Genomic DNA, 27,159 nt, shown 5'->3' on the forward strand with positions numbered 1-27,159 from the left:
TTGAAAAAAGTTAGTTACAAAAACCTATAAAATATTACAACAATGTAGCCTGAAAATATTTCTCACGTTCAGTACCATATCTACCCTTGATGTACCATATAAATATTATATTAAAATAAAGTATAATATAATAATAAGAATATATAATTAATATAGCGAAAATAATATAATTATAATAATATATATAAAATAATATAATATAAAATATTAATATTAATATGTATATAATATATAATTCTATCTGAATAAATTATTCGATCAAATTTTTATTTAGGCAAATTCCTGCACGATTAATTTCTTATTCAGATAAGTACTTGTTCGATTGGATATTTATTCATCAGTGATGAATAACATTTGATTCTTTATTTTTATTCGTTTACTGTTATTCGAGTAAAATTTTGATCAACACTGGCACTTAGTAACATCACGAATAACGTCTTTATACGTCCCCGTAGTGTACATCGGGCAACGCTAATGCCGACAACAGGCTGAATTTTAAAGTTAGTTTATTAAGAAGTTTAAAGTGTAGTCAAATCATAAAGTTACAAGTATGAGTTAGTTATAAGGATGGTGACAAGAGTAAGAGTTGGTAGTGCTTGGAAAACGTCAGACTGTTAGCTACAAGGATATGCAATAAAAAATGCAGTTATCTATTTAAAAATCTTCTGTTTTTCATAAAAGATTTCAAGGTTACTGCAAGGTCAAATACGCAAGAGCATAATAGGTCCATCAGAATGTCGTGCATTTTTTCGCATCATTCATTTTTTTTGTTTTTAATATTTGAGTGGTTCATGATAAACCGGATGATTCCTTCAGATTTACTTCGAACAACTGACCAACATAATCAAGATAATGATTGACAGTGTCAATGAAATTTTCAAACATGTAAGTATAACGTACATAGGTAATACTACTCATAAAAGTCAATGTCTACAAGCGTTCGAATACCGGCGCGAGCCGGTGTATTTATTTACGCTCGAGTCAGCCACGGTTCGATCGCCATCTACGATGTAATCATCTTCGCGTAAATATATCATACAGAAGGCAAGATCGTTATCGGGCGAAGCGCAAGTCCGTCAGGAGAGTTTGAGTTATCTATGCGTTTCGACACGTTATATCGATGACGTTACCCTTAAGAGTTCCGTAAAGCAAAGAGCTGTACTACAAAACGAAGAGATATCGGCGACTGTTCTTTAGCAAAGTAGCTTAGCCAGCTTATCAGCTAGTGTTTTATAGACGTGATAAAAGTGAAAAAAGGAGAAGGACAGAGCGCACACAGGTTATGCGTGCATTGTGCTCGAACGAGGCGCGCTGTTGGTTTTGTTAAAACGGCCCAACCGCGAGTATGTTACGTCAATTGCATGAAAATAACGCTGGATGGATGAGTCATTACGTCGACACCATTTAAGGAAACAAGAAAACCGTCCACTCGTTCACTTTATCCCAGAGACTAGTCATCTTTATCATTTCTTGGCCTTGCCAAGCGTGCTACTGCTCTCGGTTATTTGTTGGACAAACAAGAGCTTGTCCACCAACGCACAATCGTTTCGTAAATGCTGTAATTTTCCTCAACTTTGTTAACACTTTTGTATCTATGCACCAAATATCTCGTCTGTCTTTTTGTACATACATGTACAGTATTATGCAGAAATATCAGGTCACCTAGCAAATAAATACATCGTATCTTAGAGCTACAAAACCACCTAAAAATTTCCAATTCTTATATTCAACAAGTTCCACGTTATACACATAATTGATTCATTAAAAATTTCGGTGGCACGTGTTAAATATATACGATTAAAATACGTTTTAAACTATTTGTTTTCAAACACAAATATCTTAATAGCTTTTTTTTATAAAAGTAAAAATAACTTGTAAAGACATTTAAAAAAATATCGATAAGCGCGAGAACTCGAGAAATTTTGAACCAATTATACATACCATATCACAATGTTCGTTCTTCTGAAGAATTAGTTTCGTTTTGAAACCATTTTTTCTATCGGTAAAAATAATTGAGATATTGATAAATTCAAATTTTTCTTCAAAAATCGAAATTGATAACACACATACATAGGTACATGTTTATTTTATCTGTTTTAATGCTACATTCTAACTTTTAAAAATTAACAAAATTGCTTTAATAGATTCAGTCGTTTAAATGGTCTGAGATTTTCCGAGATTCTAACGGAGATTCAATTACGCTAAATGATCTTACGATAAATTACTAGTTAGACGTTGGATCTCGAAAAAAATTTAATAAAAGACAAATTTGATTCCTGCTTAGTATGCGTTAAGCCTGAAGGTTAGTTGATTCGCGTGATGTCTATGCATTTTGTTACCATCCATTCAGATTTGCCCATCGTACGGGCAACAAACTATGCTTTCTCTCTGATTCTCGTTAACCCCTTGATATAGGAACTATGCGCATGAGACAAGAATACGATGAATCATGAGCGTCGCATGCGGCATTCTTATTTGAATTACTTTGCACGTATTATTTCATGGGATGAGTGATGTTAATGCCTTATTTTATCAACAGGCATCATTAGCTATATTCTTAAAATAAAACTGTACTTATGTGAGGATCACTTTCAGTACATTGTATTCTTAATTATCTTCATTCTATTTCTCTTTTGTAAATTATAGATTTAAGCTGTGTATTAAAACACAGAAATGAACGAGAAATATTGTGATTTTGGTCGTATAGCACAATGCATTTTTTAATTTTTGAAGAAAAAACAAAAGAGTATTGCAATTTTTCAGAGATATTGTGTTAAATTCATACATATGTTTTAATAAACAAGTTGTAAATAATTTTTCTATATATATGCCACAATATATAATCGTAGAATATATGTATTTCCACAATAATATTAAACTATTTTACAGACAATAGTTCATAATAGTACTTGTAATTATTTCTAGAGAATGATTAATTGCATCATATTTTGAAAAATTATATAACGGATCTAAAAATAAATTATGTGACCTGTTTGTATTATATCAGGCTTCTTTTTAGCAGTTTAATTAAAATGCTTCATTAACACATGATGTGGGACGTTGATAAAGAAAGAAATAATTTATTCTTATATTAATAAAAATTGAGAAACTGATTAATCAAATAATATAAGAATTTATATAAAGTTAGATGAACAAAAGAAATAACAATGAATGTTCAATTTTAAATTAAATTTTAAAACCGTGCATTTGACCAGGCCTGGTAAGGTTAGTGTTAAGGTCAACTATTCATGAGAGGATTTTATCTAATTTGAGAAATTTACATGGAATAATATTTATTTCTTTTGAAATAAGTTAAAACAATTAGTAAATAAGTCTAAATAAATAAATGTATATGTCAATGTTTTTCAAAAGATTAATATTTAAGCAAAAATTATTTAAGTTACACGCACAAGATCATCTGTATCTTATACATACATATATAAAATGTTCTATATCTTTTTTAAGCTTTTATATTCACATATGAAAAATAAAGTAAAGAATATAACAAATTATTATCATCAGAAAATGCATATTTAAGTATATTTGTTTTGAAAACGAAATTTCAGTTTCTTTCGCCCGCAAAAGACCAAGTTTCATTTTCATAAGAATTCGATGAAAATATTTAAATAGTTCTAAAATATGCCTTTAAATAACATTTAGCGTGGTTACGATATTACGTTGTGCGATTATGTAACGGAGGTATTTTAAATAAATTACCACAGTATATACATAATAGATAGAAATGTATTTATAAGTAGAACATTTTTTGTAATAGATAACAAATAAAAGATTAAAGTCAATAATATATGAACACAGATGACATGTTCCATTGTAACACTTGATATTTTCACTTAGTGTTTCGAATCTACGGAATAAAATTTACAAGACTTTGTTCTAACAGAAAACGACATAATCAAAAAACAAAATATTAAGCCACCAATCAAACATTTATCTTGGATTTATAGTGGGTATATATCATTTGGGTCAAACGACTGCAATTTATGTGGAAATGTGTCATTCTTGGAGTCGTAGCTTGGGAACTTATCTGTCATGAATCGAATACTCGGGTGAATTTTTAATCGATTGCTATTAATACTCGTTTCATGAGAAGCGTAGTATATGGGACTCCTATAGTAATTATTTGATTGCAAATTTTCGTACAGCTGTAGCAAATTTGTAGATTGCAAAAATATATGAAATATCCAAAACATAGTATTCTCTAGAATATTTAATAGATGAAGTAATAGTCAAAGTTTCATTTCTCAACTACATCCACGAAAATATGAATTTACATGTCTGCAGTGATTACGTAACAATTTCTTCCATGCTTTACAATTGCACCTGGTGAAAGAAAAATCCTTTAAACCCGACTTCTTAGATTCGTATCTTGAATAATGTTTATCCTCAAATTCCGTGTAATTTTTTACAATTACTCCCTAAATAATACTTACCAATTAATAATTCTGAATATGTGTTTTGATCATATCGTTGTATTTGCAGATTGTAATCAGTATCATGACAATATGTATGATATTAATTAATATTAAAATTAATATGTATAATATTAATGTGTTGTAATATTTCACTTCATACTTTATTTGGAAATATTTAAACGAAATTACGCAATGACATATGCTTTGGACACTTCCTGCTCATTTTTAATGATAAATCTTCGACTAGATGTTATGATTGAAACTTTTCAAGAGGCTTGAAAAGTTCGAAGAGCTGGCAAATTGCTGACGAAAAATTCCGTGGAAATTAACTTTATCCTTTATCCGGTGCTCCGCAACAGGCCACGAATCAAAAAGGCTACACAGGTGCGCGCGTTCTCTTACTGTCGATCATTACGTAACACGATGCAGGTTCCATTAGATTGGCAAACATTGTTCCATCCGCAACTGTGCAGCCAACCTCATTCGCGTTTCTTCGATACATCTTTTTTTTTATCTTCTTTGCTGTTACTTATACTATGGGACCGGTCTGCACTGGAAGGACATTTTTGATAGTCCAGAATTTCCACATATCGACTATTCTGTATTATCACTCTATTATTACATACGTATATTCTTGCACAGACTGCGATTAATCTAACTTCTTTCCCATTTAATCTATCAGAAATATTTTTTTGCCTACTTTTATAGGCATGCATAGATAATACATATATCCTAGAATATGTGACATGAGGTTCGAACTAGATTCTTTCAAAAACGTACATAAAATGTATTTATTATAATTATTACAATTTCCCACGAAAATGTTGCTTCTTTATCACTTTTATTCATTTTACCCAGTGAAAATATCCTTTCTTTGTGTTCCTGTTATTGACTCATCTCTTATAAATAGTAACAACGAGCAGAGTATGAATCAACGGGAAAAATGTCGCGTATTTCGCAATTGCATTACACTGGGAATATCTACTTAGACATTTATGCAAGCTGCTCATTTATTTAATTCCATAAGAATAAACAGTTTTCGAAATCTTGTTGATCTCTAACGTTATTTGAACAAAGAAAATCAGTGTAGGAGAGACTAGAAAGGTATAGAATTATAAGGATAAAACTTGCTGGTCATAGTTTTATTTATGTACGGCAATGTCGAGACGCGAAATTGCGCCAAAAAAAAAAAAAAAAGAAAGGAAACAAACGAAAAATGAAAAGTCAAAGTATCGAATTAGTCGTATCACAGAAAGAATTAGACATGTAGACATGATATTTATAGTTGTATCATTATTCTTAATATTTTCTGTGTTTCGTCTTATGCCTTCAAGAAAAATTTATTACACATTTAATAATAGATATACCTCATCTGTAACGTGAGATTATGCACATGTCTTGTGTTTCAATCTTCTTCCCTGCCCTAAAGTATCGTATCAGCATTCCTTAATGTCGTGACTTACATCAAAACAGCAGTCTTTTTCATCGTTATAGAAACATTCGTTCGTTAAATATTGTTTTCATTGTTTGCACTCTTTTGGCAGGAACGTTGATTATTGAAAATTTATTAAAGCCACTAAATCGGTTGATATATATAAAAATTTAATTCTAAATAAAAAACTGACCTGTGATATATAGTAATACATTTTCTTGTTCGATACGCATATTCTGCTTTTTGCTTATTTTCAATTTGCGTCAGAGGTTATATCTCACCACGGCCAGTCAACTTAATGAAGAATTGCAGAAGAAAATTAGATACATGAAAAGCGTAAATATAATTATAAATAATAAGTAGGTATATAATGAAACGTCCATGTGAAATATATACGTAAACAATTTATTATTTTGATGGAAATTAAACTAAACTGAAGCCTAACGCATTACTAAATTTATGCAGTGACTTAAAACATTTTCAAGTACAGTTTTAAGAAGATGTATATATATACAGGGTGCTCTAAAAATCAGTCCTCACGATCTTTCAGGCTCTTCCGATAACAATGGGGCAAAAAGATGTTTCGAACAAAAGTTAATCAGCTTTCGGTCGACTACGAATTGCAATGTTAAGGACTTAAAAAAGATTTTGCTCTCATGAGAAGTCCAGAACTCTATTTTTTTAATGGAATAATAGATTTTTTTATATACTATTATTCTTCAATTCCCTGCAAGAAAATATTAAGATACTTGGGTTGAAAAATGATTAGTTTACAAGATATTTTAGCTTTAATGTTTTAAAATTCATCGTATAAAAGTCAACGAAAGATAAAGTAGTACTTGTTTTCCTGCTCTTTTATACGACAAATTTTACGACATTAAAGCTAACATATTTTTAAAAATAATCATTTTTCAACTCAAGTACCTCAATGCCTTCCTGTAGAGAATTAAAAAATGCATCGAACGGAGTATAAAGAAATGCATTGTCCCATTTACAAATATAAAGGTGACCTGATTTTTCATCGAAGTGAAATTTTTTTTGTAATTCATAATATTGCCATTTGTAGTAGATCGAAAGCTGATAAACATTTGTTCGAAACATTTTTTCTCGACTATCGCAAGTGTCTGAAGGATTGTGTAGATTTTTAGACCACCTTGTATATCAGCTTAGTAGCTCTGTGCTACACAACAGCGGTCTAAAATTTAAACTGTTTTTCTTCACTTCCAGGTTATTGACGAATTAATTTCGTCAACATTTTGTTTGCGAAACATTAATAATTGAGGTATTATTTTTCCTAGAAATCTGATCATTTGATGGCAAGATCAAAGAATCTCAGCATAATTCCTTAACCTTAACGTAAGCCTCTTTTAGTTTAACTTATATTTAATTTATATCTTCATAAGATATATAACATAGCATTATGTATATTCCATGTACGGATCTGTAAAAATAATGGAAAATGCATGATGAAACTTTTCCATTACAAGAAATTCCGTTCTGAAAAAGAGTTACACGTTTACCTAATAGGTGATGAATGTTTACTTAATAGGTGTTAATTGATATCGAGTAATAGAGAACACACGATGAAACTGGAGATTTAGGATAAGTTTTATTACTTTAGAAATTGTTAAAATAGTAGGCTGTATATTTTAGTATAAGATGTCATAGTCTAAATTCCTAAAGATGAGTGGTTAAAATGAGCAAATTTGCGAGATATGCCCGTAATGTACAGTGCCGTGGATAATTATAAACTCCATTCCATTTTTAGATTTTTCATGTTAAAACGCAAATTGAAGATACAACAAACAAACAATTTCTCCTCTCGAAGTCTGGGAAAAATGAAATTTTCTCTTAAAACTGTGTTTTTAGCTGAGAAGAAATATAAACTTAATGTTAATTTTGTTACGTCTTCGTTCGGTATTTAGTGGATTTTTGTTTATTTTTTATTATTTCTATTAATCTATTAAGTACTCTATCCTTTAACTTATTTAAAGTAACGCCTTGAATATCAGCCCACGCAGATTTTATTCTTTTTTTAAGTTCCACGATATTTTCTAGAGGTAGCTTGTCCTAGTCGTAAACTTTTCTCGCTGGAATTCTCCATAGGTTCTCGATCGTATTCAGATCAGAATTCAATACTGGCCATAGATGATAATTCTAGTCCGAAATCTTGAAACCGAATTTTTATAGCGGCGGCTGTATAAATAGGTGCATTGTCTCGTTGAAAAATTGTTTTTTCTTTTTCTATTTTAGTTACGAAAGGCAATAATTTGCCATGTACCATCTCCTAGTATATCCTTTAGCGTTGAATTTTCCTTTTACAAAGACAATTTCACTTAACATATCTAGGCATGATTAGTGGTTTCCTAAAAATATTGAAGAGATAATGCAGAAAATATGTTTGAGTCTGTAATTACTCACGATGCTGTATGTATGTACATATATATCACGGGTATGTGCATTAGGTGGTTAATAAATATATATAGCAGGCAGCTTTGGTGTTTTATCCTCCACAGGGATGATTCCAAGCGCACGGACAATCTTTGAAATTAATGTGTTCTTCTATGATCTTCTATTTACTCGTTTAACCATTGTTTCATTTACTTATGCGACGAGGTTGATATGTGTTACACATTAATTTTAAAGACAAGCATGTGACCGATAATTCAATCAGCTTGTTCGTATACTTAAACTTTATCGTATTTTCATTCTTTGAACGCATGCCAACCGCAATACTAACAACTGGAAGAGTGGACTACTTCCGTTCTTGTCTAGGGTAAGTTACCACGAGTTTAATCAGCGTGATAAATCATGTTGCACATTATGTTTTCGAATTATACTCGTACGAGGGCACTGTTAATTATAAGTTCAAGATCACTCGTTTTACATTTATACTTATACGATGCACGAACAATCATAAATGTTACTTACTCGTGATCGTCGTGATAAGTCCTCAAGCGATTCGCGTTTAACTATGTAGTGAAATAATAAAATTGTTTCACAGCGTCATACTTGGGTGACGCAATTTTTTATTAATATCGGGGAATCTTTAAATACGGAATTCAACGGAATTAAAATATAGGTGTGTGATCTTTGCTATGAGATAAATAATAAACCATCACTAATATGTACGAATATGAAAGTTAGTTTTTCATGTAATGAATTGAATGCTTCAGATTTGCAAGGAGTTTTTTATTTTTCAAGCAGTTGCGGTGTAATAAATCTTGTTTGAATTTGAAGAATAAAATTCCAAATTATGTTTTATTTTGTCCGAAATGAGCAACAGGAGTTTCTTTATTTTTCGACATTTATATCGTTTATCGCTTAAATTCCTCGATTAGAGACATAACAAGGTACGCCAAAATTAGAACTAGACCTAGAATAGATTCCAGCTGTTAACCAGTGTAATCATTAGTGGAACGTCGGTTTCCTGCTTTTAATCGGTACCCTTACGCTTTACAACGTTCGTTGTTTCTAATTTGTTTGTACACTTATACTCGATAGGACGACTGCAGAGGAGCAGCATCATTCACGTATTGTCATTTACCGTATATTGTAATGACATGGAGTAATTAGTTATTTACACGTACTTTTGTTATAATTTCACGGTACTACAGCATAACGTTTTTAAATCATGACTAGTGTGATTTATCGATGTCCTTGCAGCACGTTCCTAACGTCTATCGTGCAATAGCATATTTCGCTTCAGATCGGAGAGGCATGTTTTGGAAAGCATACGCGTACATCGAAACAATTTATAACGACATTGTTATACAGTTACTTTTCGTAGTTAGCGTACAGCTTGCTTCAAATTAAAGATTGAACGATTATGAATTTACATTTAAACGATTATGAATTTACATTTAAATGATTCTGAATTCACATTGAGATGATTATGAATTTATATTGAAACGATTATAAATTCACATTGAGATAATTATGGATTTACATTTAAATGATTCGAATAATAATAATATAATGTTGGAACACTAAATAGAGGAGAAACATACTTACAATTGTAATACCACGTGGCTGTCCAAAGTATCTGAACACTTATTGTTAGTTATAGAAACACACACAAAGGTTTCTATGGATGTTGCAATACTTGTGTGAGCCACTCTATAGTTCTAGGATTAAGTTAGTATCTTGATTAATGATGACGGTTTCCCTGACGGTTTGCCTCGTGCAAACATCTTTTCACAAAGTTTGATATGTTAATTATATATAAAAAACATTTAGTAATTTTTTAGTTGTTCTAATGACAATACATACCTACTTTGTCGATAATGAATCGATTTAGGACGAAGGTAAAATTGTAATTTGTGAAAGTTTTTTGTTCTTTGTGTTCCTACAAATGAAACTGTAAAAACTGAAATTAAAGGTCATTCGAATCGTAAAATTGAAATTAACGAGATATGTAATTTTACGTGAGCAAGAAACATTATTAAGCAACTATAGGAAATATCTTATTTATAATAATTGAGGATGACTAACGGTAAGTTAAATCGATGTCTTATTATTCCGTTCTAATTATCAAACAATCTCGAACTGTCCTTTATCGATTTCATTTTCGACGTCAGCGAAATCGCAAGACAAGAGCAGTATTTGACAATATTGGCAAATAATTGCAGGTGGTTCCGTGTGGCCTTCGAAAATTCTGGCACGTAAGACCGCAATTAAAGTTTTCTAAACCCGTAGACGCGAACCGAAAGATAATTGTCCCAGCGCCTAGATTAAAATCCTCGAACTAAATGATAACCTGCTGTTTCACCAAACTTCCGCATTACGCAATAACATAAAAACATTAACGTCTTAGCATTTTGGAATGGAGAAAAGATTTTCCAGTGTAACACGTTTTCGGGAGATTGCTCGATATTGACAAACAATCCCTGCTTATTTAATCCATTTATTTTATTCCCCGAGGCAAACTCTGCTTTGCCAAATTGTACTCGCATTATTTTAACCGAGTAAGATTTAATTGCTCCTATTTTTCGCGTATAAAAGACTGCGTTTGTGTATGATGTACGTTACAGAGTTTATATATGTATGACGAGTAAAGTAAAAAGTAAATTTTTCCTTGTTAAGAGATACATATCGATATCGATATGTATGTGAGACTTGTTCAACGGTAAACTAACAAAATTAATCGCGGATTGAAACAAATTGATCAATTGCAGGCACATACATTTACTTCATAGATTCATATGAATTTATAGAAACAGTTGATAATAATTGATCGAGGATCGATATCTCGGCGCTTAAAGAAACGCCTTATGTGTATATATACTAATGCAGGTTAAACACTGCAATTTGCTGCTTTTCCCATCACGCATTCACTTCGAGAGTTTGTTAGTGTCATCGAACGGAAACTAAATGACCATGGCCTACCAATTGACAATTGCTGTGGCAAATTACTCGACGAACGTTTATTTTCTTAAGAATTAACACGTACTTCTTACTTTTCATTCGAACAAACTATCTTGAGTGATTATAATTATCGCCCAGTCTTATTATTTATTCTATCTATGTTATTTAATTCCAACAGGGATAATTAATATAATTAGTAAGTCTTATTAAATAATTAACACTCTTTGTTAATCTTTAAATGCATTTTTTGTCTTTATCAAAATTAATTTATTTTCATTATAGCAATTCAAAATGATTTGCACATTTACTATAGTTATCTTGTATGTATAGATATAGGACCCGATAATGTTTAATCTTGTCGCTCTACATTCATTGTATGTTAAAAAGTTTAAATAGTTTTAGTAATCGTCTGTTATTCTGAATGTGACAATAAATGAAAAATTATTACATTACACATTGCAAGGATATTACCATAGATCTTTTATAATCGCTAGAACTAAACTATCAGTGTAGTTGAATTCTTTTCTTCTTAAACGAAAAATGGTTGTTTCTTTTACGATCATTGATAGTTATTATGTTACTTTTATATTTTTGTAGTCTTATATTTCCATCTCTTAAGAGTTGCAAACATTATAGACATATGCAGAGTCATGTTCCGATTATTTTGCTAATGAATTCATTGAATACAGCGAGAATGTAGTTAATAACATTGATTTATAAAAAAGAAATATTTAGCTACATATTTTCCATAGAATAAACTATTGTGCAATTCATATCATATTAATAGTTGAAAAAATTACAGTGCTATGTAAATTTTAATCTTTCAAAGAGTACAATCAGCACATATGTATACATGTATATAAATTTTGAGTGAATTTTTTAAATATGTCTTTTCTAATATCGTCATTTAATATTTATTGTATTAATTAGAATTTTCTTCTAACTTAAGTAAATATATGACTATGATAATATTGGTGTTTAATAAATGCATTTTTAACGATAATCATTATCTATAAAGTTTTAAATTGCCATTACGAAGAAGTCGAGTGTATTGGGAAACTCTTTTTAAATTAAATTTCTGCTAGTTTTTATTTCCTTAGTTCATCAAGGATACCAATACTCCGTTAATGTAATATTTCATTTGCAATCTTAGTTCAGTCAATTTGCATTATTAAATTCGCTTCGTAAAATTGTAGTTATGAAAGGGATTCTATGAATTTGTTCGATGCTTCTTCACTGCATTTTTCTCTCCATCTAGATATCTACAATTTTATCAAATTAGTTGAAATTGAACTATTTACAGTACCATGATGAACTATATTTCTTAAATCGTGGACATTTTCTTCTTTTCATTTAGTTTGTTTGTTTAATTAGTAGAGTTTTTCATTTACTGCTGATTTTAGAGTATCTAATATTTTCGTACATTTCTGATGTTCCAATAATTTGATATGTATGTTTTTTATATGAGCATTGTATTACTATATCTTTATATTTTTTAATAACGTTACACAACATTTACATTACATTTTCCTTACTTTGTTCTTACTAAATTAACAATACACACGCGACTCTCACAGAGAAAGGAATATCTTTTAAATACATATATGTGTTATGAAATCAGTATTAAATATTTTAATAAATAGTTTCTAGATATAATACTGCCATAACTCTATGATCATATGTTTCAAGAGCAACGGTAAAGCTGTGCAGAAGTAAATGATGTGTCACAATATTATAAGGAAATGCATTTAATGATTAACTACGGTAGACGTAATTATCGGGTTGGTGGAAAATAAATAGTTAATCGGTATCCGCATCTATAATCATTGTTCCATTTATACTTTCATAAAGAGATATTCATAATAACGTTGCAACTTGCGTGTTTTTCCTATTAATTTATAAACTAATCACAGTATGAAGAAATTTTTGGATTATCGAATTATATAGAAATCTCGATTATTGTAACATAGTTGTAACAACACTACTTCCATAACAAAATTTTTCCAAGACGTTTCGAAAAATTCTCAAAGCGTTTGAAAATGTAGCAACATGTAGAAACGAATAAAAACTTGCAAAATTACATTTATATTTCAATTCGATTGAATTTTCCATAGTCATACCTCGTAAGGAAAGGCTTAATTCGTTTCTTTTTTACCAACCTAATGAAGCCAGGAATGAAAAGAAATTTTCTATTCAGTTATTAGTCGATAAAGTAAATAACTAATGGCAAAGATAAAAGTATAACAGTTGGTATAATTTCGTTAAACACTTATAGCATTATAGTAGTGCACCATACAATAATAAGAAATCATTAATTAATATATATAACGAAATACAGTTTCCTCTATATTAACTCTAATATTCGTGTTTTCTATTTTTATATTTTACCGTTATTTCCAATTTCACTACTTACTTCTTATCAGCACAGCAGGGGCCATCACTGATTTAAAGAATTAACAACATGTTATCATCGATAATTCCTCTCAAAGTTTGCTGCACGCTTATACCTGCAATTTCCACGCACTTCTCAATGTCCATCATGTTGTTTCTTTTTCTTCCTCCTGTTGTTTGCCAGTTCCTTGTTCCTATCCGTGAAATTATGCAACCGCGCAGCAATATTAATAATAATAATAAAAAAGTCGCGTTACACCGGCATTGAACTGCGACGTCAGCCGCGGTCAAGGCGACCGTGTCTACAGATTCGATTGACACTTCCGTATATGAACTGTCTAACATAAGCCCCAAGCGGATGCGGTTCCGCATTCCCAACGCTCGAGCGTGTGTTACGAGCAGTTACGAGAGTCGAGCATGACTGGAGACCGTGTCTGTTTACTCGCTTTACTGCCAACTCCTATAATTATTCCTCATTTACATACTAATGCGAGTTTCGAAATAGAACAATTTTAATGTTTCGATCAGATCAAAATTAACGATCGACTGGTAAAGTGCATTCTATTCTATTCGAACGAAACTATGTACGGAATATAATATGTGTAATAATAAATATAATACGTGTACTAGATATTGTTTCAAGTAATATAATAATTCTTAAAGATTTCAATAATTTCCTAATTATTTGTCAGGTTTACTCAAATTTTCATAGATACGCAACATTCATGAATTTTTATTCTCTTTTTTTAAATCTTTAAAATTGTTTAAATCCAAAAATACAGCTTCAATTTATTTGGTTTTTGAAATTCAAAGAAGCAATTTTTTACATTTTGCGTTAAAAGTAGACATACAAGTGGATGATTCCACTATTTGACAGATCTTTTAATGGAAACGTAGAGTAATAAATATATCTTTTATATCAAATGTATCCGAAAAAAAGTAAAATATTTCTGTATAAAAATGAAAAAGAAAAGATATACTAGCAATGTATCTGTAGAATATAAATATCTAAAGGATTTATAGATATCACAGATATAATTGTACATTATCGCATCTATAACGGATCTTAAAGTTTGCGACAATGTTTTACCTTTATAAAATGTTTGTATAGTCGTCGTAAAATTTGTTTGTAAAAATTACGGACGTCAAATAACAATATTGAATGAGAATCGTTTTAATATTCTAACATCATTGTATCTATTTATTGGATTTTTTAATTTTAATTAAAACGTGCAACCCTTTTTATAAGTTGTAGATACAATGAATTTAATGTTGATATTAAAATGTACATTTTTATTAAAAATTAATATAATATCAATATTGGTATAGATTTACCTGTTCCATTACTTCCTTTAATTGTAGCTAACTGTTTCCGCTTTACTAAATAAATTACTTTACTTTAAATAACGAGTATCTTCGTGCTTATTGATTATTGACAGATAAATCCCACTTCAAAGTGAATTTGTCAAGTATTACAATAATTATTTTAATCAAACTTGATTTTCATCGGCAATACAAAGATGTGGATAATATTACTTAACGATTTTAAATGACATTCATTAACAACGCTTTTAACAGGATTGTCTCATTTTCAATTTGTGCTTAAATTTTTCATTTTAAATACAATTATCCATTTCCTTTTCTTTTCTTCTTTCGCATTTTAGTTGATATTGAAGTACATAATTATAATAAGTCTGCAATATTTTGTATTATGAGCTACAAATATTCAAATATATTATTTAACAGCATCAGTTACTTATTCTTATAATTAAAAGTCGTTGTATTTTGTTTGTTTTCTTTTTAAATCATTCCTTCAATTTAAAGTAAAAGCGTTTGTTTTATTTTATTCAGACATGCTATTGTGTTTCATAAACGTTCTACCTACATATAATCGAATGGTACTCATTGTAAGAAATGCACATATGTAGCATAAATCGTAACGGAGACACTTTGATTAAATGACATTTGTTACCTTGAAAGTCTGTGAGGAATCTTGTCAAAGTTAAAGGTATTTATTCTGACGTATCTTTTGTAAATTTGTTACTTATACTTTCACTTGTTTTTAATAACGCAAATATTCAGTAAGAATGTATTTTTAAAACAATTACGATGTTCGCACATTAATTAATCACATTAATCAAAATAATGGGCCCTAGTTAAAATATAAATAAACATAGTACTTATACAGAGCCTAACACTTAGAACCAGAAAATGTAACGAATCGAACAATACGAATAACGAATTCTATGATTAGTTAAGGACGAATAACTGAAATTCACGCGAACAATGTTGTACATTTTCTAGTTTTTGTTAATATTTAATGTCAGTTGGCAGTTCGAGAAGCATATGTGTTACTCATTGCCTTTCATTGTACAATTCTTATTTTTCTTTTACATGTTGAGATAAGATATTCACATACCTATCCGGCTACAGATAATCGTGTCAATCAAAGCGCCAACGTTATGACCATTCTCCATTAATGAAATATCTCCAACAATCTCTATCGCGTTTGTATTTTTGAACGAGTAATAAAAAAGAAATTTCACATATATCACATATGTTCTTCATACAAGGTCTTTAAATTAACAAGAGAATACACATATGTATTTCGGATAAGAGTTACCTATTGCGGACCATAATAAATAAATATATCGATCTCAAAAGTGAGAGTATTATTTTGTCACAAGTCACACTGCTTACCTGTAATACGATAAAAAGATAGTATCAACCACTTGCCGTGCTATTACGTTACCGTTTTCGTCATCTATTATAATTATGTCATAAGTAGACTATGGATATTTATGTAAACACATATCTTCGTAAATATAATAAAAGGGAAGGACCTGGGTAAACATTTATTCCATTCCATAAGTAACGTCGTTTCTTATGTTTCATTTTGAATTACCAATATAAAAGAAAATTGTAACTGTTAACGAATTTAAATATGTGCTTTTCGATTGGAAGGAATTCTATTTCGTCGGGTCAATGCAAAATAAATAAATTTAACTTTGAGACAGCTACTAAATATTTTGTGTCGATATCATAAAATTTTCCCAAAGAGCAATTAAAAAATGTCAGACGTAGTTCGAGAAAACAGTAGATATATGTACATTATTTATTAATGAATATAATAAAATTTGTACATTTTTAAAAATGTTTATTATATATAAACACGATATTACTTATAGAATGACCTTATATTATTTTATGGATTTTTACATGTTATGTATTGTATTTTCTACACATTTTTATATCTTTAAGTCTCCCATAAAAGCATAAAAATCCGTATTCTAATCATAGGATTTTTATCATCCTTTATGTCGCATGCAACGTCACTATATTCCATCATGTATACCGATGAGAAACACACTGCATTGCACGTTTTCAAACGATGGGGTGATTTCAGTTTGTTATTTATTTATCGAATTTTCTACGTTTATGTTTCTTGTGGAAATGTTTTCTTATATTTGTTCCTAATTGATTCACGAACGTTTTAGGTGATGAACCAGGAAGTCAAGAAAGAGACTCCCCTGCAATTCAAATTTCGCGCCAAGTTTTATCCCGAAGACGTTGCCGAGGAATTGATTCAAGATATCACGTTGCGTCTCTTTTATCTTCAGGTATGGCTGAACGTAGTATTCGTCAAAAGAAGTAAAAAAGTGCTTAATTAATATAGAACTTAAACCGAATTTTATACAAGTAAATATACAAAATGTGCTTTGTATGTATGTGCGTACTTATGTATGTCGCATGTATACATAGGAGTGTGTGTGTATGTACTACTTTCAAGTTTTAGTTATAGAGGGCAAACTGTTCGGTATTATAAGTAGAATTGTATTACAATGTAACAAGGTTGAGTACATAAGTGCATATTATCATTCAGATAATCTACGAAATAGATCAAAGCGAACGCAATCGTATCATATAATGCATTATACATGGGCACATTCAGCATAGTTCTATGTAAATCTGATTAGTTACCATACTTTTTTGTTGACTAAAATTTATCACTATCACTATCATTATCATGAATTCTCACTGCTTACGCTTATTACTATCATATATGTTTTAAATCGGACTAAAGATTGCAATGAAAATGAGATTTTTAATTGTACTAAACATCGATCTGATACAAAGATAGAATTTTTCAAACAAGAAAGATATTGAAAATTCCATCTTCCAACAATGATGATATATAAATAGATCTTAATCGACAAAATAATCAGAAAATTGGTCAGAGTTTAGAAAAACCATACTGAATACTATATGATCATAATATGAATATGATATATTTGCATTATTTATACATGACAACATGACAATTGAAATTGAAAAGTTGAACCTAATATATGTATTATTATATTGTGTGGACTACATTTAGGTAAAGAACGCTATTCTGACGGATGAAATCTACTGTCCTCCAGAAACATCTGTATTGTTAGCGTCTTACGCAGTCCAAGCGAAACATGGAGATTTTCAAAAAGGTACACATACTGCTGGCTTTTTAATAAATGACCGCTTGTTACCACAACGAGTCGTGGATCAACATAAAATGAGCAAGGAGGAATGGGAAAGTTCCATCACTAATTGGTGGCAAGAACATCGTGGCATGTTACGTGAAGATGCTATGATGGAATACCTAAAAATCGCGCAGGTAATGATTTAATAGTTTCTTCTTATTAATTTAATATTTGATCAATATATTGGATATATGCGTTTCTTTGTTGTATAGGATTTGGAGATGTACGGAGTGAATTACTTCGAAATTCGTAATAAAAAAGGTACAGACCTGTGGCTCGGTGTTGATGCTTTGGGTTTGAACATCTACGAAAAAGATGACAAATTGACACCAAAAATTGGTTTTCCATGGTCTGAGATAAGAAATATCTCATTTAACGAGAAGAAATTTATAATTAAACCAATTGATAAGAAGGCGCCCGATTTCGTCTTTTTTGCAACTAGGGTTAAGATCAATAAACGAATTTTAGCACTGTGTATGGGCAATCACGAACTCTACATGCGTAGACGTAAACCAGATACAATTGATGTACAGCAAATGAAGGTATGTTTCTGTGCAAGTATTCGCTTATAATGCATTTTTAATGCTTATTTTCCTTGCTATTTCTGAATCTTAAAATTAATCATCTCATAGATAATGAATTGGGTTTATAATCACAAATTAAACATTTATAATTTAAAGGCGCAAGCAAGGGAAGAGAAAATTGCAAAACAACAACAGAGAGAAAAGTTACAGTTAGAAATAGCTGCAAGAGAACGTGCTGAGAGAAAACAACAAGAATATGAAGAACGACTTCGAAATATGGCAGAAGAAATGGACAGGCGGCAAGCTGAATTAAACGAAGCTCAAGAAATGATCCGACGTTTAGAAGAACATCTTAGACAGTTACAAGCTGCGAAGGAGGAATTAGAGGATCGTCAGAAAGTACGTAGTTTAGTATAAAATATAATTTTCCTACAATATATGTCTCTATGTGTTTTATTTTTATATGAAGGAACTTACGGCTATGATGGAAAAACTTGAACTTTCACATGAGATGGAAGCAGCTGAGCGTGCTAAACTTGAGCAAGAAATACGAGCTAAGCAAGAAGAAATACAACGTATACAATCTGAGGTAGTGGCGAAGGATGCTGAAGCAAGGAGGCTAGAAGAAGTATTTGAAGCTGCTAAGTATGTAATTTTTGTTATACAACTGTTCGCTATTTAAAATATGAGAAAAAAGTCAACTCTATTCTATTCTACACCTGTATCTATAGATTAAGGCAGGAAGAAGCCGATCGAGCATATCAAGCTAGTACAACACCGCATCATCATCATGTTGAAGAAAATGAAGAAGGTGAAGAGGAAGGAGAAGACGAAGTTTCTCATGGTGATGTTACTAAAGATCTTGCAACTGATGAATCGATAATTGATCCTGTTGAGGAGCGACGTACCTTGGCAGAAAGAAACGAACGCCTTCATGATCAACTTAAGGTAGTGATCTCTGCTTGTATATAAATTTTTTGCACCCCGAGTAATTTTTGTGGACCTATTTGAATAATGATTATATATTTCAGGCATTGAAACAAGATCTTGCACAGTCACGCGACGAGTCAAAAGAAACTGTTATGGATAAAATCCATAGGGAAAACGTCAAACAAGGTCGCGATAAATACAAAACGCTTCGTGAAATTCGTAAAGGCAATACTAAACGTCGTGTTGATCAATTTGAGAACATGTAAATTATATATGCATTTGCCTATTTGCCTGCCCATTTCACCCTGCCTTTGAATTCTCTTTCAATATCGTGTACACATGGAACACTCAGTAATCACGTCTTTTACATATGTATATGAGAAGCGTACACAGGTTCTCTGATTGATCTATACAAAGACAATTTGTAAAACTTCAAATATATTATTTTATAATATTTTTTTGGAGATGTTTCGAGGTATAAGTCGCTCCCAATTTCTAGCGATCTAAAGTTTATGATATGTATTACTATTTTTCAAAGTCGATTCTATACTCTGAGTACAGTTAATTCAAGACAAAAGAAAATAAAAAGCTCACAATTGGCAAGGAACGCGACGAGCGACCAACTTGCGCCGTCTTCCATGTATGCTTCCACGTTGATCACTGTTAAGCAGTTTTTCGTAAAGCAAAATGTTTATATATTTTTTCATAAGTATAGATTTTCTTGCTGTTTTAGCTATAAAATATTTAACGTTAATTCATACTAACTTTGTTATTTTAGCTATATTATTAGCTAATGTTGTTTTTTTTCTAACGATATCTCTTTTTGCTAAAATATCAAGAAAATGTGTTACATAATTTGTGAATACTGTTTTATTTTTTGTCCAAGCATTATACACAAGATTTTGAGTGCCGGCGCATCAGTATTTTTTTTCCAAGTATTACTGTCGGTCACTAAGCGTAACGCCACATATGTGACTTCTTTTCACTGATTACTTTCTTGTCGCGGTTCTTATCATGTTGCGTTTTATCCGTCCTTGATAAGGATTTGCCCGAGAAATACATTGTATTTTTATTTGCGTCATCACTTATTTTTGCTGATGAATTAAGATTACTTTTGTCAATAGCGGTCGCTATACACTGATGTATACATATCGGTTCCAGTTTTATTCCGATGTATCATTTTGCTATTTACAGTAACGAATATAATCCGAGTAGATGAATTAATATTTTAAAACAGTGTGGAAGAGTCACCATTATTTTTTAGTGAGTTATAAGTAATCTCTAAATATTAACCTGAAATAGGTTTGTAATGTACAAGCGACCGCTTAATTTATGTAACACGAAATCAACGATATCCGTCTTCACAATAAATATAGACATGTAAGCACGTCATATAAACTTTGCAAAATTATACATACTATTTTAGTACGAACGAATTTCAACTACTGTTTAGTAATTTTATATTGAACACACTCGTGGCCTTTATTGATATACGTATATTGAAATACTAGATATTAATAATCAGTAATATAATATATACAAATGTAGGAATATCGCGCGTCTCTTTGTATTGCATACCTTCAACATAAGGTAATTGCGCGGTTCCTATAAAAAGGATAGTTATCAAGATTCTTGAAAGTATGAAAGAGTGAATGTGAGCGAGAGTGTTATAATAAAAAATAATACGTACGAAAGGTTGGATGATAGGAGAACTATAATATGTGGCTGTCTGGTACGCCACATAGAAATTTTAAAACAATTCTCTTTTTAAAGAAAATTATATGGTGCGACAATGAAATTTAATTAAACTGTAATGAGGGAAAATATAGCCTATAAATGCTGCCAATTTTTTGACGGAATGCAAACAAAGAGCAATGTTGTGAAGTGACACACTTTTTGCAATAACGAAGTAGGAAAAATGATGGGAAAGTTTAAAAACTGATCATTGTATCGGAATTCATACTTTTGTGCATTATCATCATTACATGTTGCAGTAAACACGAAAGGAAAAGTACAGGAAAAATAACAATAGATATTTTTTGATAATATTTAATGCTACAATTTACAAATTAGTAGTGTTATATTATTATTATTATTGTATTATTATATTATATTATAAATATTATTAATATTTACAATCTAGTAGCGTTATTATTATTGAAACAATATTAAATGAAAATTGAAGCAAAGGATTTTATAGTCGTCGTGTATTTGTACTCTCAAAACAAGTCGAATGTACATGGCAATAACTACATACATATTTTGTACAATGTAACGCTCTAAAGTTCAAAGACAGACAAATACCATTTTCATAATAACTCGTCTGGATATTTTTGTCGTTAAACGTTTGGTGAGAAAGCTACTCTTGAAACATTCCAAAAAACATTTGTAAAATGATTTTTTATTTACGTTGGGGTTTTTCGTTTTCTTGTAAGATTTATAAAACTATTGGATTGCAAAACAAAAATTTTTTCTATATACATACATATGTCTGTAATGTACTTAAATACAACTATGTATATTTAAAACTACAGTATTTTGTTTATTGTGTTTATTGACATGAAAAGTCCACGAATAACCCTAACGTGGATCATTAAATGATTTTCATATTCCTTATGAAGGTAATGAATATAAAATCATCTTTAATGTATTTCCGCATATTATTACTTAATATGTAAATTGCTATATCAAATATTTGAACTGACATAAAATTTAATGACATCATTTTACATATGTAAATATTATTATATACTTTCATGAGGTTATGGAAAATTAATTTAACGATGCATATCATGTTAATATTTTCATGGTGTTATAATTTTTCTTTTCGACATGTCCAAGCGAGTAAAAACATGGTAGAAGAATATGCATTTCTAGTTATTAACAAATTTTTATAACTTCCAATGCTTAATGGTATTTCCTAAATTTTCAACAATGTTCAAAATGCAAATGTTCCATTTTTATATTGAGAAAAAATCTTTGTAACAGTATTATTGATTAATTGAAACAATATACATAAAACATATAAGATATGACCACAAGGACGCATAGACATTGTATTTTATTTGGAAAAATATTTGTTGGTGCGAAGATATATGAAAATCACTTGTACTTTGCTGAAAAAGTTAAATATTGTTTAAATAAAAGAATCATATCATACATGTTAGACATATTCTGACCCTATTTCATTCTTTTTTAATTTAACTGATCTTAATTACTTTTAGACACATAAAACATTGGATAATACTTATTTGAATCCGATCTCTTTCTGTATTTCGGAGTAAATAAAAGTACTTTTTTATAACTTCGAATTGCCATAATTTACATTATTTTAATATAATTTTTTTCTTATTACTGTAGAAATAAGATATTGAGAGTATTATTATCCTAAGGATGTAAAAGGAGAGACGTGTTAAATGTTCTAAAAGCTATTTATACTTATTTATTTATTTCTACACTATCCATATATTTACATGTTTGTCAACTTAATATCATTCACATTGATCCGCTTTTCCTATTCGGTTGCTCGTCCTCACCACTTCCCGTTCTTTCAAATCGATCTTTTGTCCTAATTTCTGTTCCGTATATCCTCGACCTTTTTTTTTCTTTTTTTTTTTTTACGTGGAGAAATCCTCATGGACACCCGTCGCTGTCAGCACAGCTGGCGGGTAGTGTCGGACTCTTACCGACTAAAACTCCACGGTGGTCTGTCCTGACCACCGCTTTGGTAGAGGTGCACCCGGACTCTCTTGCGAATTACTACCGGGGTGTCCCCTGTCGTCTATCTCCCTGTCGTTCTTGAAGGGAGGCGTCTTAGTCTTGGTTGGGCCGTTAGGGGGGACCACACGCCCTAACGCCGCGTTCCTGGTGTGTAACGCTCCTAAGGTGGCGGCGGCGGCGGCGGCAGCGGCGGCGGCGCCGCGCCCCTGTGACGTGTGGTGTTCCTCTGATGCTGCGACGTCCTTGACGGATCGCGCGTTCGTTCCCGATTTCTTTCCGCCCGCTCCTTCGCTAGCATCACTTGCTCGCAGTAGGAGCGGACGGCGACGAGCTTCTGGCGCCCTCTAAGCATGGCCTCGACAACCGCTTCGGGGGCTAAGCTCTCGCCGATGTCTAGCCGTAGGACGTGCCGCGGTTCTGCCCACGCTGGGCAAAACTCCAGCGTGTGTTGCGCCGTGTCCTCCTCTTCCTCGCAGTGGTGACAGATGGACGTCACCTCTCTCCGAATCCTGAGTAGATACTCGCCGAAAACTCCGTGACCGGTGAGCACCTGCGTCATCCTGAAGGTCAGCGGCACCCCGCCTCGATCTCTCCAGGCTTCCCAGTTGAGAAGCACGGCGCGAACAGCCCGATGTGGCCGCACAGCGTCTTCCTCGATCAGCTGAGAGCGCCATCGCTCCCTTATCTCCATCTTCGCCTCCTCCCGGACGTTTAGGGCCGACTGGCTGGCGGACGATGGCGTCGTCGTACGTCCGTCCGAGCTCGGGCCCCTCAGGTGTTCGTACACCCGTCGGAACGCGAGGGCTTACAGCTCGAACGGGGGGGACGCCGCCAGCACGGTCGCCGACGCGTAGGATGTCGTCCTGTATCCTCTCGCTATGCGGACGGCGGTCGTCCTCTGCAGCCTCCGCAGCAGGATGAGACTGCGGCGACTAGCCATCAGGTTTTAGGCCCAAACGAGAGCCCCGTACAGAACTTGGGACCGGACCACTCCCTCGTAGAGTCGGCGGACTCCCGATCCTGCTTCGCCGATGTTCGCTAGGAGGCCGCACAAGGCGTTGGCTGCGGCCGTCACCCTCGGGACCAGGAGCTCGAAGTGTGGTCCGAACGTCCATCTGCTGTCGATGGTGAGACCCAGGTACTTCATTTGGCGTCTCACCTCTCTCTTCTCCTCTTCTTCGCTGATGGTCGCGGACAGTTCGGGAGGAGGTGTTCCTCTGCGGCGGTGGTCGAAGAACCAAAGGGCCTCGGATTTGGCCTGTGACACTCAGGCTGAGCCTCCGAATGGCGCGTACCACAGCGTCCTCCGTAAGATTCACCGTCTCGTGCCGCCACTGTCCCCCGGCCAGAACCAGAGTATCGTCGGCGCAACACACCATGCCTGCGCCCGGGGGCATAGAACATCGGAGGACGGAGTCGTAGGCCGTGATCGATAGTATGGGTCCCTGTACCGAATCCTGCGGAACGCCGCGCTCGACCCGTCTTCTCTCTTCTTCGTTCTTCCCGGTGTAGACGATCCACCTGTCGGTCAGGTACGCCCGGATGACCCCGACGAGGTACGCCGGGACCTCGAAGTGTCGCAGGGCCTCCACGATCCTGGCCCAGGGGACGGAGTTGAAGGCGTTCGTGACGTTCAGAGATACCGCCAACGCCACTCCTTCTCGGGAGACCGTGTCTTCGGCCATGGTCCTCAGCCTTCTCACCGCGTCCACCGTCGAGCGGCCACGGCGAAATCCGTACTGGCTGTCGTGCCATCCGGTCATCCTCTCCGTCATATGGGCCTGCAGCCGGGCGGCGATAATCCTTTCGAATAACTTGCCCACCTCGTCGAGCAGGCATATCAGCCTGTACGCGGACGGCGAGTTCGGCGGACGACCCTCTTTCCCCAACAGGACCAATCTCGCCGTCCGCCATGACCGGGGGTAGACGCCCTCCTCTAGGCATCTGGTGAACAGATGTCGCAGGCGGGGAGCCATGATGTCGATTGACTCCATCCAAACTCGGCCTGGGATTCCCGGTGCCACGTCGCGGGATGCCATCCTTCTTGTAGCTTCGAAGAGCTCCTCTTCGGTGACTCGCAGCTCCTCGCTCCATCCCGTCGTCGTCGTCGTCACCGCCTCCTCGTCGTCGGAGGAGGACGAGAATGGCGCTGATTGCCTCGCGTCCCCGTCTTCCGGCGGGAACAGGGTCCCGATGACGTTGGCCAGCAACAGCGGATCCATGTTCGCTTCGATCAGCTCCGTCGAGGACCGAGTTTTCGCGATCTTGATCTCCCGCTGGAGAGTGCGTCTCGACTCTCTGTACGCCTCGTAGCAGCTGGAGATCTCCTCTTCGTCGCGTGTCAGCTTGCGACGACGAGCCCTCAGGAATTTTCTGCGGGCTCGAATGCAGCTCTCTCGCATTTCCGCGATCTCCGGAGTCCACCAGGACTCTCCGCGTTCGCGTCTACCCCCCGGAACGGAGCGCGGCATCGAGGCGTCGCACGCCGCGCTCATGTATCTTCGGAGCTCGTCCGCCTCCTCGTCGACGCTTCCCTGCGTGATTGTCCGTCGGGCGTCCCAGTTCCAGGCGGAAACGATGGCCGCCGCCCGTAGCATGTCCTTGTCCTTCTCCGTGAGACGCCATCTCGGTGGTGGGCGGCAACGGTTCTCTCCTTGTCGTCGCCGGGCGTTGTCTTCGGCCTCCTCCATCAGTATGTGTAGAGGTGGTCGGATAGAGGGGTTTCCACCCCTTCGGCCACTCTCCAGTCGTGGATTCGCCTGAACAGCTCCGGGGTAGTCCACGTGACGTCGACTACGGAGGATCCTCTCCACGCCACGCAGGTGCTCGCCGAGCCACGCTGTTTGCCAGCAGGAGCCCGAGACCCGCTGCCCAATCGGTAAGCGTCCTTCCCTGAGAGTTGGTTCTGGGGTTTCCGTATATCCTCGACCTAGTAAATACTTATATATTTAAATATTAATTCACCTTAGTTGATCTTATATCCGATAATTGTAAATTCGTAAATTGCAAATCAACTTGTAAGTTCTATTTGTAGTCTAAATATTTCTGAATTCTCTCATAAATAGAAAGAGTAATTTATATAACTATATTAATTATATTAATTATACAGTTGTATAAATCTTCCCTTAACGTCCTCATTGAATAAGAAAGTAAAGATTCAGGCGCCATAGTAGCCGATTTGTAAAACACAACACCCGATATTTAAGAGCCTTATCACCACCACCGGAGTTTTCAGACCTTTATATACGACTGTGGACAAGACCCATCTATTAGTACAAACCTGAAGCTAAAATACTAGTTCGAAGCAATACATACAAAGTGAGTACGAAATTCGGCTTTTCCTGTAATCATTGTAGAAATAATTTTTTATCCGCATTTAGAACTTCTTTAAACATGGTTCTTATGGAACACATATTGTAAAACAGATATTTTAATATTATTATATTATATTTCGTATTAGAAAAGGTTCTATAAGATAAATAAAAGTACTAAACTATTAAACATTGGTGTTATTTAACAATATAATATCGTATTATTCATATATTTCTTTAATAAAAGACATTTAATAAATAGAATACATGAACATACATTTACGTATTATAATACTATTTAATTTTTTTTTATTAAGCATAATAATATTCAATAACATACTGACCTTACTATCCGTTGATTTCACAGAGAAAAACAAACTAGTTTTGAACCGTAAATTATCTACGTGAATATTGAAAATAAATAACATGTTTAAAATATCAATTTAACCGCAATAACTATTTAATATTGTTGTAATACCATTAAAAAGATAGTGTTACTATTTATTTGTAATATTCTCGTAGGTAATTCAC

At 33.7% G+C, this 27,159-nt stretch overlaps 1 protein-coding gene and 1 long non-coding RNA gene across 8 annotated transcripts in view; one reads left to right on the plus strand and one right to left on the minus strand.

The window, feature by feature from the left end:
* LOC117215583 (moesin/ezrin/radixin homolog 1) overlaps positions 1–22,756 on the plus strand; it is a 35,730-nt gene extending 12,974 nt beyond the window's left edge. For 2 of the 7 annotated variants that reach the window (XM_033461934.1, XM_033461935.1), the window contains 7 exons: positions 17,121–17,243; positions 18,005–18,277; positions 18,356–18,685; positions 18,824–19,066; positions 19,137–19,312; positions 19,399–19,615; positions 19,699–22,756. In XM_033461934.1, the coding sequence (XP_033317825.1) occupies positions 17,121–17,243; positions 18,005–18,277; positions 18,356–18,685; positions 18,824–19,066; positions 19,137–19,312; positions 19,399–19,615; positions 19,699–19,863 (1,527 nt within the window). In that variant the 3' untranslated portion in view covers positions 19,864–22,756. Of the gene's footprint in view, positions 1–8,061; positions 8,074–8,150; positions 8,642–10,495; positions 10,530–17,120; positions 17,244–18,004; positions 18,278–18,355; positions 18,686–18,823; positions 19,067–19,136; positions 19,313–19,398; positions 19,616–19,698 lie in introns of those variants that run through there. The other 5 variants (XM_033461936.1, XM_033461938.1, XM_033461940.1 and 2 more) reach the window with 5 other exon arrangements.
* On the minus strand, positions 7,911–14,546 carry LOC117215590. Its single transcript, XR_004489149.1, has 2 exons — positions 13,646–14,546; positions 7,911–10,225 (listed from the first exon to the last, which is right to left on the minus strand). It is a non-coding gene; the product is annotated as an uncharacterized LOC117215590 (long non-coding RNA).
* Positions 22,757–27,159: the final 4,403 nt, after the last annotated feature.

Source organism: Bombus bifarius, unplaced genomic scaffold (assembly GCF_011952205.1).
Source record: "Bombus bifarius isolate JDL3187 unplaced genomic scaffold, Bbif_JDL3187 scf7180000009739, whole genome shotgun sequence".
Lineage (NCBI taxonomy): Eukaryota > Metazoa > Arthropoda > Insecta > Hymenoptera > Apidae > Bombus > Bombus bifarius.